General features: G+C 43.5%; 1 protein-coding gene across 1 annotated transcript in view; it reads right to left on the bottom strand.

Moving 5' to 3' along the window:
• The window catches only part of EIF3H (eukaryotic translation initiation factor 3 subunit H), an 87,485-nt gene that overhangs the window by 14,833 nt on the left and 59,295 nt on the right, over positions 1-13,357 (bottom strand). Inside the window, exons 3-4 of the mRNA XM_060243291.1 lie at positions 4,574-4,741; positions 809-908 (exon numbers count right to left, since the gene is read on the bottom strand). Of these exons, the coding sequence (XP_060099274.1) occupies positions 809-908; positions 4,574-4,741 (268 nt within the window). The remainder of the gene's footprint in view (positions 1-808; positions 909-4,573; positions 4,742-13,357) is intronic.

The raw sequence follows: 13,357 nt of genomic DNA, 5'->3' as shown, positions 1-13,357 counted from the left end.
ACAGTGAGTCTGCTGGGTTTGGAGGTGGGCAGGGTGTTGTGTAAATATTTGTTTCACAGACTGGAGAACAAAGTGCCGGTTCCATCTTCAAGGCTGTAAGAAGCGCCACTTTGTATTTGAACGTGGGAAAAGACTGTATTTAGATGTTGAGCAGCAAAGCAGTAATTTGGTTTCCTTAAAAATTCTTTCAAATGTTGGAACACAAGTTGGCACGCTGTGTGTGTGTGCGTGTGTGTGCGCATGTGTGCGTGTGCATGCACAAATGGGAGGAGATGTCTCTAAAAGTAAAATAGCTCTTCTTTAGTTTATCCTCTCTCTCTTTATATAAGCTGAACAGCTACTATGTTTAGCACAATCCAGAGAATCCTTATAAACACACCCAGGATCTCTTGTGCCCCCAGCTGGCACCGATCAGTATACTTCCATGTATTTCGTGTTTCAAAAAGGTTTACCCTTCACATGGGGGACAGGGTGCTGGGATGGGAAGACAATCTAAAGAAAATTGGGTTGGATCCAGTCAGCTGTTTGACTTGATCTCACCTAATCCTCACTACAGTCGCCAAATGCCACATACACTTGCCTTACGCCTGGAGCGACAGAGTCCACAGCATTCTTCAGATCAAAAGGAAATGGAACTCCCTGAGCCCATCACCTGTGGAGGAATCTAATATCTGCAGCTGGAGGGGAGGGAGCCATACATAACAGTAACCCTAAGTCAGGCTTAGGCACAGCCTCATAACAAAAAAAAACAACAACTCTGGTTTCCTCTTACTGCCACCCAAATTCCCAAATGTCTCCTCCCACTTACGCTTCCGGGGAGAAGTCTTTCTCTTTGCAAACATCCATCAGTTTAGGTGTCAGTCTGTATGCTTTTAGCGAAAGGTATCCTTGGGCAGTTTTTATAGGATCTGAGAAAGTACAGGAAGAAAGTACACACAAAAAATATTGCTTATAAACATTTACCCATGCACTTCAGACTGAGCATTTTTCAACTTTTGTAAAAGGTTGTCATTTAATATAACAAAACAGAAGTCCAGTGGCACCTTAAAGACTAACGACATTTATTCCAGCATGAGCTCAAGCCAGAATAATGGAATAAGTGTTTGCTGCGGGACCGGTGTTTCATTTTTGCTACAGCAGACTGACACGGCTGCCCCTTTGCAATCATCATTTAACGCAAAAGCGACTCAGACAAATAGCTGCACACAAATGTATTCCTTTAAAATGCATAACCTGCTTTTCCGAGGCTCAAAGCCGCACAACATCCATTAAAGATAAATGCCCAAACAACAGAAAGTCACAAAAACAGACACACAAAGCCTGTCTGCCCAAATATCAAGAGGTTTAAAAAAAACAACAACTCAGCAACAACTTGTTGGCCATTATAAGAAACAGGGTGCTGGACTAGGTGGACCACTGGTTTGATCCAGCAGGGCTTTTCTTATGACCTTGCAGCTGAAGATTCTGGCAAAAAAAAAAAGTGACTTGGCATCTGAAAAATCAACAAGGATATTGATATGGTGACTTGCCTGAGACAGAACCGCACAGGAATGGGTCTAACACCCTCTCCCCTGGTGGTAGGACCTGGATCAAGGCTTTGATGGAAGGCACTGGGAAAACTGTATAGAAGGGATGGATCTCATATGCTGAAGCAAGGCTGTACAAGGTTTTAAAAGCATCCTGAAACAGGTCTAGAAGCAAACTAGAATTCGATGGAAGCTAGCAGATTTGGTATAATACGATATTCATGCCAAGCGCCGTCAGCAGGAGGGCTGCTGAATACCTTATTATAAGAACATTAATAAAAGAGCCCTGCTGGATCAGACCAGTGGTCCGTCTAGTCCAGCATTCTGTCTCACACAGTGGCCAGTCAGTTCCTCTGGAGGGCTAACAGCAAGGCATAGAGGCAAAGGTCTTCCCTTGATGTTGCCTCCTGGCTTAGTTCCTCTGAATGGGGAGGTTCCCCTCAGTCACCACCATGGCTAGTAGACACTGATAGGCTTTGAGAGAATCCCCTTTTAAAGCTGTTTATTCCTGTGGCCGTCACTACATGCTCTGGCAGTGAATTCCACATTTTAGTCACTCTCTGTGTAAAGTAGCATTTCCATTTTGCATGTCCAGAGCCTACTGTCCATCTGCTTCACTGGATGCCCTCAAGTTCTAATATTTCAGAAGCGGGACAAAAATTATGTAAAGTCAGGGCTGGAATTGGGGGGAGGGGGGGCAGAAGCAATGTTCCCTCTAAGCTGAGTTAGTGTGAGCTAGCTCACAGTTTTTTATCCTTCAGCTCACATGTTTGTCTTAGTTCAGGAAAAATGGCCCCAGAGCAAGCTAATTTATGCAGTAGCTCACAATGTTAACGCCAGTCACTCACAAAGTTGAATTTTTGCTTACAAGACTCCATGGCTTAGAGCAGGTGTCAAACATGCAGCCCAAGGGCCAAATCAGGCCCTCAGAGATCTCCTATCAGGCCCCCAATCAACTGGCTGTCATCTGCTTCCTTTTCCCGCTCTCTTGCTTCCTTCTGCATAACAGCATGCTTTGCCAGTCTTGCTCAACTGCACAGGAGCTACAGAGCAAAGTATCTATTTTCTCCATTGGCTGAGGCTGCTCTCCTGGGGAGGAAGGGGGGGGGGAGAGAGCTTGCTTTTGCCAGGCTCTCTCAATTGTACAGCAGAGCTACTGAACCAAGCGTCTCTTCCTTCTACTGGCTGAGGCTCCTCCCCCTCCTGGTCCCCTGGGGAAGGAAGGAAAGAGCCAGAGCCTCCTTTGCCCAGTTCCCTGGATCCCATGGGAGAGATACAAAGAAAGCACCTTTAAGACCAATGAATGCTAATGTTTTAAGGATTTTTTTAAAAAAAAAATCTTTGTGTTTGTCTGTGTCCTTTATAAAGTTTATATTTCTGCTACCTAATCTTAAATAGGTATGCACAAGGCCCAGCTTGACATGGCTTGGCCCAACAAGGTCTCATTTATGTCAGATCCGTCCCTCATAACAAATGAGTTTGGCACCCGATGGCTTAGAGTGAGTATTGAACAGAAGATTTTTATTTTCTAGCCAAAGTTTTATTTTCTAACGAAGACAGGCCAACAATAATGTGTAGCTTTATGCAGTTTGCATATATCAGCTTCTGTATATATTAGCATATACGAACTTCCACTTCTCCACATGACCAGAAGCGAAAATTCAAGGCTGTAACAGGATCCCTTGCTGTTGTTTAACACTACAAGCACCATCTCAACCTAGCTTCACAGTTTTTATTGTGATCTGTGTGGTGTTCCTCCACACGCAGCCCCAAATGAGGCACGGCCCACAGGCGCAGGCTTTTCTCTTTAATGAGAACTAAAGCCTTCTTCGAAACAGCATCACAAACAGACCTCTTCTGGGTGCTGCTCTCTGACTTCCCAAGCTTCTGGTATTCTATCAGAACGATGTTAATATAAATGGTTCCAGTTGCGTTATTATCATCACCGTCACGAGGGGGGGGGGGGGGAACCATGTTTCAAACTGTCGTGCTACTCTTAGAACAGAAAATTTTCCGAACAGAAAAAAACAACTACCTAATCTCAAAGACAAGGAAATTTAACATTTGTAGCAAAGATAACTGTTGAATTAAGCTCGCCAACAGCAACGCGCGCTCTCTCTCTCTCTCTCTTTTTTAACATTACCGTTTGTCCTGTCTAAAACTCAACACAGTAAAACCTTTAGCAATCAGTGATAAAATGAAAACCAAAATAGACCCGAAACAAGTGGAAAATTCATCAGGATCAGATGATGCAATGTTTCCAGCCAGTATAAGTATACTTTAACAACTTGTTCTTTACTGTAATCCAATTGTTAACATACTGAAACAATTTTGGGGCAGCTCATAAGATTGATCGTATTCATTAGTATTTTTTCTGACAGATACTCAGGACGTTACATTTACTTCTCAGCTGGAAACTATACGCGAGCCTGCCAGATATGGCTAAACTGTGAGTGTTCATTGGGGGGGCGGGGAGGCTATAAAGCTGTTAAATTGCCTACGGTTCTGATACAGCGCAGAACATCTGGTCTGGAGAGCTTGAGGAAACGCCATTAAAATATATATATCGGCAGAAAAGAAAAAAATCTTTGTGCTACGAAACAGGCCAGGTTTTGTACGCTTCTGTCAGATGCATAAAAAAGGGAGGGGGGGGGAGACTTGGCAAGCTGCGTGATGATTGGTCAGTCACGTACCGAGCCAGACGCTCTAGCAAGCAGGGTTTGTTAAGACATCTGGTCGAGTTCCACCAGCCCCTTTCCACGAGGGAGGGGAAGCCGGAGGAATAAAAATGAAGCAGCTACTCTGGCATTCCAAAACGTACACATCAGGGCTCTGATAGCAAGAAAAATAAACAGAGAGAAGGAAACCCTGTCTAGACTTCACTGCTGCTGAGGCTGCTTGCAGACACAGGGATTGGTATTTACTTGGAGAAGGCCTGCCAGGCTTGCTCTTGCAGGCGAGCGAGATGGAAGACAAAAATAGCCGTAATAATATTGGGGTGGGAGAGGGAGGGAGGGAGGGAGGAATACAGGAAGCAGTGTACTGACCGTAAATGAGAACGACAGACTCCTCAATGGCATGTTGGTAGCTGAACTGGGAGTCCAGGAGGGCACGGGTGACAAAAGAGCCATAATAGGTGGACTGGTACCAGCCGACGTGAAGATGGTCGATGTTGACATGGCGGAGGCTCCGCATCATCTCCATCTGATATTGGACTGGGAAGGGGAAAGAAGGGAAAATGTACTTTAAGAGAAGCTTCCGGAATAGTCCCGCTGCTTCTGAACAGTGGCCCTGATTAACCACGGGCTGGATCCTGCAGATCTGGCTCCTCTAATGGTGACCGTTCCCTCTGGATCAAGGGAACTTCCGTAGAGACGCCTGCTGTGGTGATGTTGCAGGGAATCACTGCTGTTAGCAGAAGAGATACGTGTGGATCCAGCAACCTTATGCTGTACCTGCTGGGTTCCGCAGGGACCTCTCAGATTGGGAACCCAGAAGGTCACGCCTGAGGCTGCACTATTACACACAAGCAGGACACAGTAAAGAGCTGCACGGCTTATTGAGAAGGAACATTTTATTCCAGACGCATTTTGGTTTGTCGTTATTCTTTTAACTTCTTTTTGGCCTTCTGTATCGAAAGAGGGTGAGCAAATCCAACAGGCCTTACACGATTCTAAAAGGCAGCTTCCTTTGAGAAAGAGTCTTGCTCTAAGTGAATAAAGGACAAATGCTTTTTCCTAGACAGCTGCTGGGTTTCCCCCCCACCACCCATTTGCTGCTGCAGCTATTGATCCCTCTTGTTGTTGTGCAGCAGTGTACTCTTAGGCCCCAGTGTGGCTCTATCCAGAATCCCACCTCTTTGCCTGTCCCCCTCCCACCCCCACTCCGGCAGTCTGTTATTTCTCCAGATCTGGCCTAACAATGTGCGTTCCCAGGTTGACTGTTGTCTTTGCCTGGGCAACGAACAAGACTGGCTAGCAGGGGATCCTTACGTTATTACACACTGTGCTCAGCATTACACACACGACAACTGCTGATGTTCTCCCGTAACTACAGAACAGCCCACATTGTGCAAAAGCAGGTTGCGTTTATGAAGCATTTTTCTGACCACTCTTCATATGCTCTGCAGCATTCAGTGGGTCAATATTATCCTCATGTTACAGAACGGTTTTGAGGATGAGAGAGAGAACGGCCTGCACTTTAGGTTGTCTCAATTAGAACAGAGGAGAGATATGGACCCAGAGACATCCATCTTCACAGCTCAAAAGCTAAGCTACTAATGCATCTTTGAGTTCTCAGAATTGGCTAGAGTCCTACCCATGTTGCTAAGCTTTTGTTCTGAGCAACATAGCACTTGTCTTAGAACCCACCAAACTTTGATACAGGCCTTCCTTTAAGATAATTCTTCCCAATGCTCATCTACCAAATGCCACAATTTTCAAGAACCTAGAAAGGTTCTCTTCTCAGCAACCACCTTCTGCCAAGTATAAGAACATAAGAGAAGCCATGTTGGATCAGGCCAACGGCCCATCAAGTCCAACACTCTGTGTCACACAGTGGCAAAAAAAGTTTATATACACACATACGCTGTGGCTAATAGCCACTGATGGACCTGTGCTCCATATTTTTATCTAAACCCCTCTTGAAGGTGGCTATACTTATGGCCGCCACCACCTCTTGTGGCAGTGAATTCCACATTTTAATCACCCTTTGGGTGAAGAAGTACTTCCTTTTATCATGTATGCAACATCTCCTCTAGCAAGGACTATTTAGGGGTGGGGGGGAGGACTCTTAATGAGGTACAAGTGATTAAGAACATAAGGAGAGCCTTGCTGGATCAGACCAACAGTCCATCTAGTCCAGCATCCTGTCTCACACAGTGGCCAACCAGTTCCTCTGGATGGCCAACAACAGCGCAGAGAGGCCGAGACCTTCCCCTGATGTTGCCTTCTGGCTCTGGGATTCAGAGGATTAGTGCCCCTGAATGTGGAGGTTCCCCTCAGTCACTATGGGTAGTAGCCACTGATAGGCTTATCCTCCATGAATCTATCTAATCCCCTTTTAAAGCTGTTTATTCCCGTGACCATCACTACATCCCCTGGCTACAAATTCCACATTACAATCACTCCCTGTGCAAAGAAACACAAAATGGTGGCAGCAGCAAACAGAACCACCAGTCCAACTTTAGACCAGTGTTCTTTAATAACCTCTCTGAAATATGGCAGCTAGAGGGGAGGCAACATGGAGTAGGCTTCCAGACTTGCTACTTACCAAGTGTTTGGGGGAGAGGGGGTAGGCAGCCTTTTTGGCCCAAGTCCCCCCCCCCCAAAAGCAACATCTACCTGTTGATGTAGCAGAGCTAAGGAAGTAAGAACAGATGATGTGATGTGGCAGCAAACAAAAAAAATGGAGAGGGTGGAGAACAGGCAGCTGAGAGGTGATATGATCACCATCTTCAAGTACTTGAAGGGCTGTCATATAGAGGACGATGAAGAATTGTTTTTTTGTGGCCCCAGAAAATTGGATCAGAACCAATGGGTTGAAATTAAATCAAAAGAGTTTCCGGCTCAACATTAGGAAGAACTTCCTGACAGTGAGAGCGGTTCCTCAGTGGAACAGGCTTCCTCGGGAGGTGGTGGGCTCTCCTTCCTTGGAGGTTTTTAAACAGAGGCTAGATGGCTATTCGACAGCAATGCAGATCCTGTAAATGTAAGGGGAGGCTTTTGTGAATTTCCTGCATTGTGCAGGGGGTTTGACTAGATGGCCCTGGGGGTCCCTTCCAACTCTATGATTCTAAGACTGTACTTCGCCAGGCACACTTGGAGCAAAGCTATAAGGAGGGCTGCCACCACCTCAGAGATTTGTTTTGGACTTAACTGATGGTAGTGAAGATTTGAGAGACATTGATGCATAAGAGCCATGTCTGGTGCCTTCTCCCACACCCAGCGTGGTCATGCTCCATTTGCATGGGTGGAGATCTGGCCCTGGGGGCCAAGCAAAATGGTCTGGTGTGCTGGTGTCCAGTTTAAGAGTTAATGCAGGACACCTCTAATGATGCTGAGGAATTGTGATTAATTTGGGAGATATTTAGCTGCCACAAGACAGGGTTATAAGCTAATTTTCATAGACGGCACCAATGTTATCAACTGAACATCAGACAAGCACAAAGAGCAAGATTGTTCAAACCAGTAAGTCACACCAGTAATGGGCTGCTCGCCGGTAGAGCGCGAAAATTCTCTCCAGGCAATCAGGAATGGAAGCTCGATACAAAATTTTTAAGTCATGAAACAACAGAGAGGCTAATGGTATTCGTGCATTCACCTATCGGTATTAAGCACTTTCCTAATTCAGTCAGTCAGTCAGTCAGTTTATTGCGGCTCTAGGCCAATCAACAATTCTACAAAACTTCTAGGTTGTAATGTTTTACAGCTCTTTCCTCATTTATTTGTCCTTATGAGCCTGAGACGAACTGAGCTGGACAGCAGTGAATTGCCACAGGCTACCATGGGTATGCTGAGATAGAATCCCTTCTCGGGTCCAGCCACTCAGTAGCATTTTTTTGGGAAAACAGACCAGAGGTCAAGGTTGTCCGCCTTTCTTCAGCAAGCATGTTTATTAGTATCATTGCTGCTTTGACACGTTACAATGTGCATGTAAATAAAAGGTGCTAATTTGATTGTCTTAGAACCTGACAATACCAGACTCTTTTCTCCAATGGCTGAATCTCTCCTCTAACTGGAATGCATTATTTGCCTTAAACAATGATGTTTACAAAAGAAACGACAATGTGTGGTAAAGCCTTTTTTGCCCACATAAACGGCATCCAGACAAAGAATAGGGATAATTAATACAGTCTACTATAATCTTTGCGCACAAATTTCCAAAACGGCTAATTAAATTATTGTTAACTATTTCCAGAGGACAAATGAAGGCAGCGCTTGTGTGCTAAGTGTGATCCTTCCCATTGTTAAATAAGTAAAAAACTGAGTCATGTTAAATATAGATCTATAATTAAGAAAATGTTATAAGGAGTGAAACAGTCTGCAGCGTTCAGAACGGAGAGCTCATCCAACTTTAATTTTGCTTTCATTAAAATTTACATTTTAAATACAGCTCTCAAAAAAGAATGTTGGGGGTTTTAATTTTTGTTGTTATTGCTGTTATTGGGCCTTTGATTAATTTTGAAACAGGCCCATCAAGACAAGCATGCGAGGACCACCCTGGATGAAAAAAAACCCCATCCCTTTGATTTTCACAGTTTAGACATCTGACAAGCACGCAGCAGCAGCACCCAATGTGTATATAACAAGAGAGCCAGAACCATCATCTAGTTCTAGGATGAGAACCCCTTTTTACCTCCTGTGTGTGGATTCTCTCCTGTCCACCACACACATCTGATGTTTCAGGTTTGAGATCAGAACCTATTCAGCGAAATGATTTGCTGAGGAACTAGAGGAAATGAAACAACAGGAATCACAGTGCAAGACTGAGGCAGTATCAAAATAACTAAGAGCAAAGGACATTTTAGGACTTCCTCCTCCTCTGTGAGGAGAGAGCAAGAGAAGTTCTCCACTACCATTGGAGCTACTCCTTGCTGTCCAGCGGAGTTCTTCTGAGTAGCTGCTTTTGCCATGTGTTGCGAAGATTCCACTTAATGCTGTGCAAGTTGCTTTTACTGAAGCCTACTGACTGTGGCAAGATTTCTTTTTAAATTAAAAGGCAGGGCTTTTTTTTTTTGCAGGAACTCCTTTGCATATTAAGCCACACACCCCTGATGTAGCAAATCCACCAAGAGCTTGCAGGGCTCTTAGTACAGGGCCTACTGTAAGCTCCTGGAGGATTGGCTACATCAGGGGTGTGTAGCTTAATATGCAAAGGAGTTCCTGCTACAAAAAAAGCCCTGTTAAAAGATATCTTTAAAAAGGCAAAATAGGTAAAGGTAGTCAGTCCCCTGTGCAAGCACCAGTCGTTTTCGACTCTGGGGTGATGTTGCTTTCACGTTTTCACAGCAGACTTTTTACGGAGTGGTTTGCCATTGCCTTCCCCAGTCATCTACACTTTCCCCCCAGCAAGCTGGGTACTCATTTTACCGACCTCGGAAGGATGGGAGGCTGAGTCAACCTGCAGCCAGCTACCTGAACCAGCTTCCGCTGGGATCAAACCCAAGTAGTGAGCAGAGGGCTCCGACTGCAGTACTGCAGCTTTACCACTCTGTGTCACAGGGCTCTAAAAGGTATCTTTATATACAGTGAAATGACCGAATAGGTAAAAACAGATTGACGGCTGGATGATACCATAGTTAAAACACAGGAAACCATCTACAATGCCCTTTTACTCCCTGCTCAAACATTTAGAGCAAAACAACAACAACAAAAAGATAACTGTAGAGGGGGTTTTTTATGTCCAAGCTTTGTTGCCAGGACACAGGATGGATCCAAGAACAAACTTTCCCAAATCACTCCAACCCCAAGCTATACCTGAGCACTGAGTGACAGTGGCAGGTACTGAATGGGAGGCTGTAACTGAAAAGTGAAATTCATAGCAAACACACACATTTTGTGTTAGCAGAAGGGCCTATTGCTCATGCATGGGCTTCTTTGGATACAATCCAAAGGGAACAAAGGATATGCCAAGCCAGATATAATGCAGACAGGTACAGGTAGGCCAGAATTTTGTACCAGTCTACGTGTTGGAGTAAGCAGCCAACAGTTCTGAAAATCTGGCCACCGCTATGTATTGTCCCACATTACTACATAACTCTTCCCCATCCACACAGCCAATGGAACACAATAAACAGAGTTGCAATGGAGCTTTTGAGATCTAGGCTGGAAACCTAGCTAATCCATGGAGACATAAAACCTAGCCAAATTAGAGGGGTTATTGTGATACTAGAACATAATGACCCAGTACAGGCCAACCTAACCTTGGAGGAAGGACGGGACACAAATGTGATAAAAATAAGTACAATTCATCATATTCAATAGAGATGGGATTGTCATGGATCATTAGTGGACAGGTCAATACTACCCCCCCCATGTCTTCTTTGTCTTATGCATCTCAATCAAGATGTGTTAGCCTGACTTGATATTTTGGAGAAGTTGCATCTGTGTGTGGAGATAGTATACTCTGAATCTCAGTCTCAGAGCTGTCACAGTCTCCTTTACCTTCCCGCATCCCCCACAACAGACACCCTGTGAGGTGGGTGGGGCTGAGAGAGCTCTTACAGCAGCTGCCCTTTCAAGGACAACTCCTACAAAAGCTATGACTGACCCAAGGCCATTCCAGCAGGTGCAAGTGGAGGAGTGGGGAATCAAACCCGGTTCTTCCAGATACAAGCCCACGTGCTTAACCACTACACCAAACTGGCTCTGAAGTGCCAACAGGACAGAGAGAAATGCAGACATTTTAAAATGCTGCGCAAGTAATGGCTGTTTACAAAGTTAATTGGTGGTGGAAAGTACCATCAAGTCGTTGACTTATGGCCACCCTATAGGGTTTTCAAGACAAGAGATGTTCAGAGGTGGTTTGCCATTGCCTGTTTCCCATGTTACAACCCTGGTATTCCCTGGAGGTCTCCCATCCAAATACCAGCCAAGGTCAACCCTACTTAGCTTCTGAGATCTGATGAGATCAGGCTAGCCTACAAAGTTGATTAGGGAGGGGAATAAAACAACACCCTCAAACTGCACTAAGTGTACCACAAATAGCTTTTGTTCAAATAGTATTTTGTGCAACAGAAGACAAAGCATAACAAGAAGGAAACTCATTTATGTTTAAGAGACAGCTCTCCACCAGAATGGCAAAAATCCATTATGCTGACTGGTGCAGGAATTATGAAGGACAGGAGCAAAGCGTCAAATGCCATTAATAAATAGTAAAGCAGCCAACAAGTACTAGCACAATGGCAAGAGAGTTGCAGATTTTAAAGAAAAAATCAGCAGGAGGAGGAGGAATTTATACCCCACACTTCACTTAGAGTCACTTATAATCTCCTTCCCTTCTTCTCCCCACAACAGATGCCCTGTGAGGTAGGTGGGGCTGAGAGAGCTCTGAGAGAACTGTGACTGACCCAAGGTCACCCAACGGCTGCATGTGAAAAAGTGGAGAATCAAACCCAGTTCTCCAGATTAGAATTCACTGCTCTTAATGGCTACACCAAGACTACAGCATCGCTTTGATAACTGTCAACAGGTCACTATGAATCTACCACTACAGGCAGACTTTTGTAACAACTCAAAAACATTTTCAGTGGCCTCTGATCAGTCAGTAATAATGCACCGGGGTCGCAGGGGGGGATCAAATGACTCCTTGAAGGTACAAACAACCCCACCAATATAGCTTATTTGGTATTTTTAGGAGGTTCGTCCCCATGCATTTCCATGCAATTCCGTAACTCTCCATCTGTCATTTAGCCTCAAAGACCCGATTTAAGAAATAAAAGTACAACCATTTCAAGGCAGTCATGCAGATGAGTTAAGTGAGACTTGAATATGTCTCCGTACTTCTAAAACCACCTCCTGGTCCTTACAACTGTTATCAATGTCTGTGCAGTATGGCCTCAAACCAGACAGTTCTTCCAGCAGTACATGAACAAGACCACAGACATCTTCTAAGCAGACTTCAAAATTGTATTCGATGCTTGTAATATTATCGCTGCATATACTGAAGAGGAAACCCTTTCAAAGTAAAATTGTGGATTAAATTTTCAGTGTACTTTATGAGTAGCTAACTTTAGCACAATATTCTTTTTAGCTAACTAAATTTCCTTGAATTACCATGTCTCTGAACAGAATTTGTCATGGATTTGAGAAACACCAACAGTTTGATTTAATTAAAACATTATAAGCATAGCAAATCTTCAAGATAGCCGTTGATACTACAAAAGATACTTGTGTTCTTTTATTTATATGTAAACATTTAAATCTAGTATATGTTGAATTCTGATTTCCTCCACCCTCACTGCACTTTATATGAGAACCAAAACAAGATGCTACCTATATAAAATGACTGGTGAAAGATGGGTTTACAGCTGCTACTCAATTTAATTTTTCTGGACTACAGCTGTAAGATTTGTGCAGAAACACAAAAAAATAAGGAAAAAAACCCACCAACACCTCCTTTAAGGTTCCTCCCATCAAATCGGGCAAAAATAAATTCACATATGGAATATAATTTTAAAAACTCTTCATTTTATGTTTGTTTCTTTTATGTTTAGACATTTTAACTTAAAAAGTAAGGTATCATGTACAATACTGCATGTTCTACTCAAATCTATTAGAGACGAGCTTTAAATTTAGCATATTGAGTCCCACACACAAAATTTCAGAAAGTGGATAAGGAAACAAAACACTTTCCCCATCATCATTGTAAGTAATTTGCACATTTGAAATAATCTTGTAAACCAAACAGTGTTGCCAAGTTAATACAAACCAATCCAAGTTATTTCTTAAGGAAGTGTTATGTGCTCTTTTGAGAGAACAGTTTAGAGTTTAACAACTCACTGCTGCGTTTTTAATTTTCACTATAAGGCTATAACAAGGCGTGTAACTCAAAAGTTAGCAGTGACAGACCAGTGGGAATTTTGCAACATTAAAAAGACCCTGTAGTGCTATAAGAAGAAGCTTAAAAAATACACAAGGAAGGAAATAAACTTGCATTTTCAAACTCTTGCAAAAGATTGCTCCTCTGATGAAACAAAAACATATAATTAAAACACACAGGAAATACAAAATATTCCATCTTCTCCCATTTTCAAGCACTTAAGACAGAAATGATGATAGAAGGATCCCTTTTTTACAAAGTCTTTTTAATTATTATTATTAGTCGAAAGT

Source organism: Heteronotia binoei, chromosome 7, assembly GCF_032191835.1.
Source record: "Heteronotia binoei isolate CCM8104 ecotype False Entrance Well chromosome 7, APGP_CSIRO_Hbin_v1, whole genome shotgun sequence".
Lineage (NCBI taxonomy): Eukaryota > Metazoa > Chordata > Lepidosauria > Squamata > Gekkonidae > Heteronotia > Heteronotia binoei.
The sequence above is the reverse complement of the archived record's forward strand: the minus strand, read 5'-3'. Positions and strand labels throughout refer to the sequence as shown.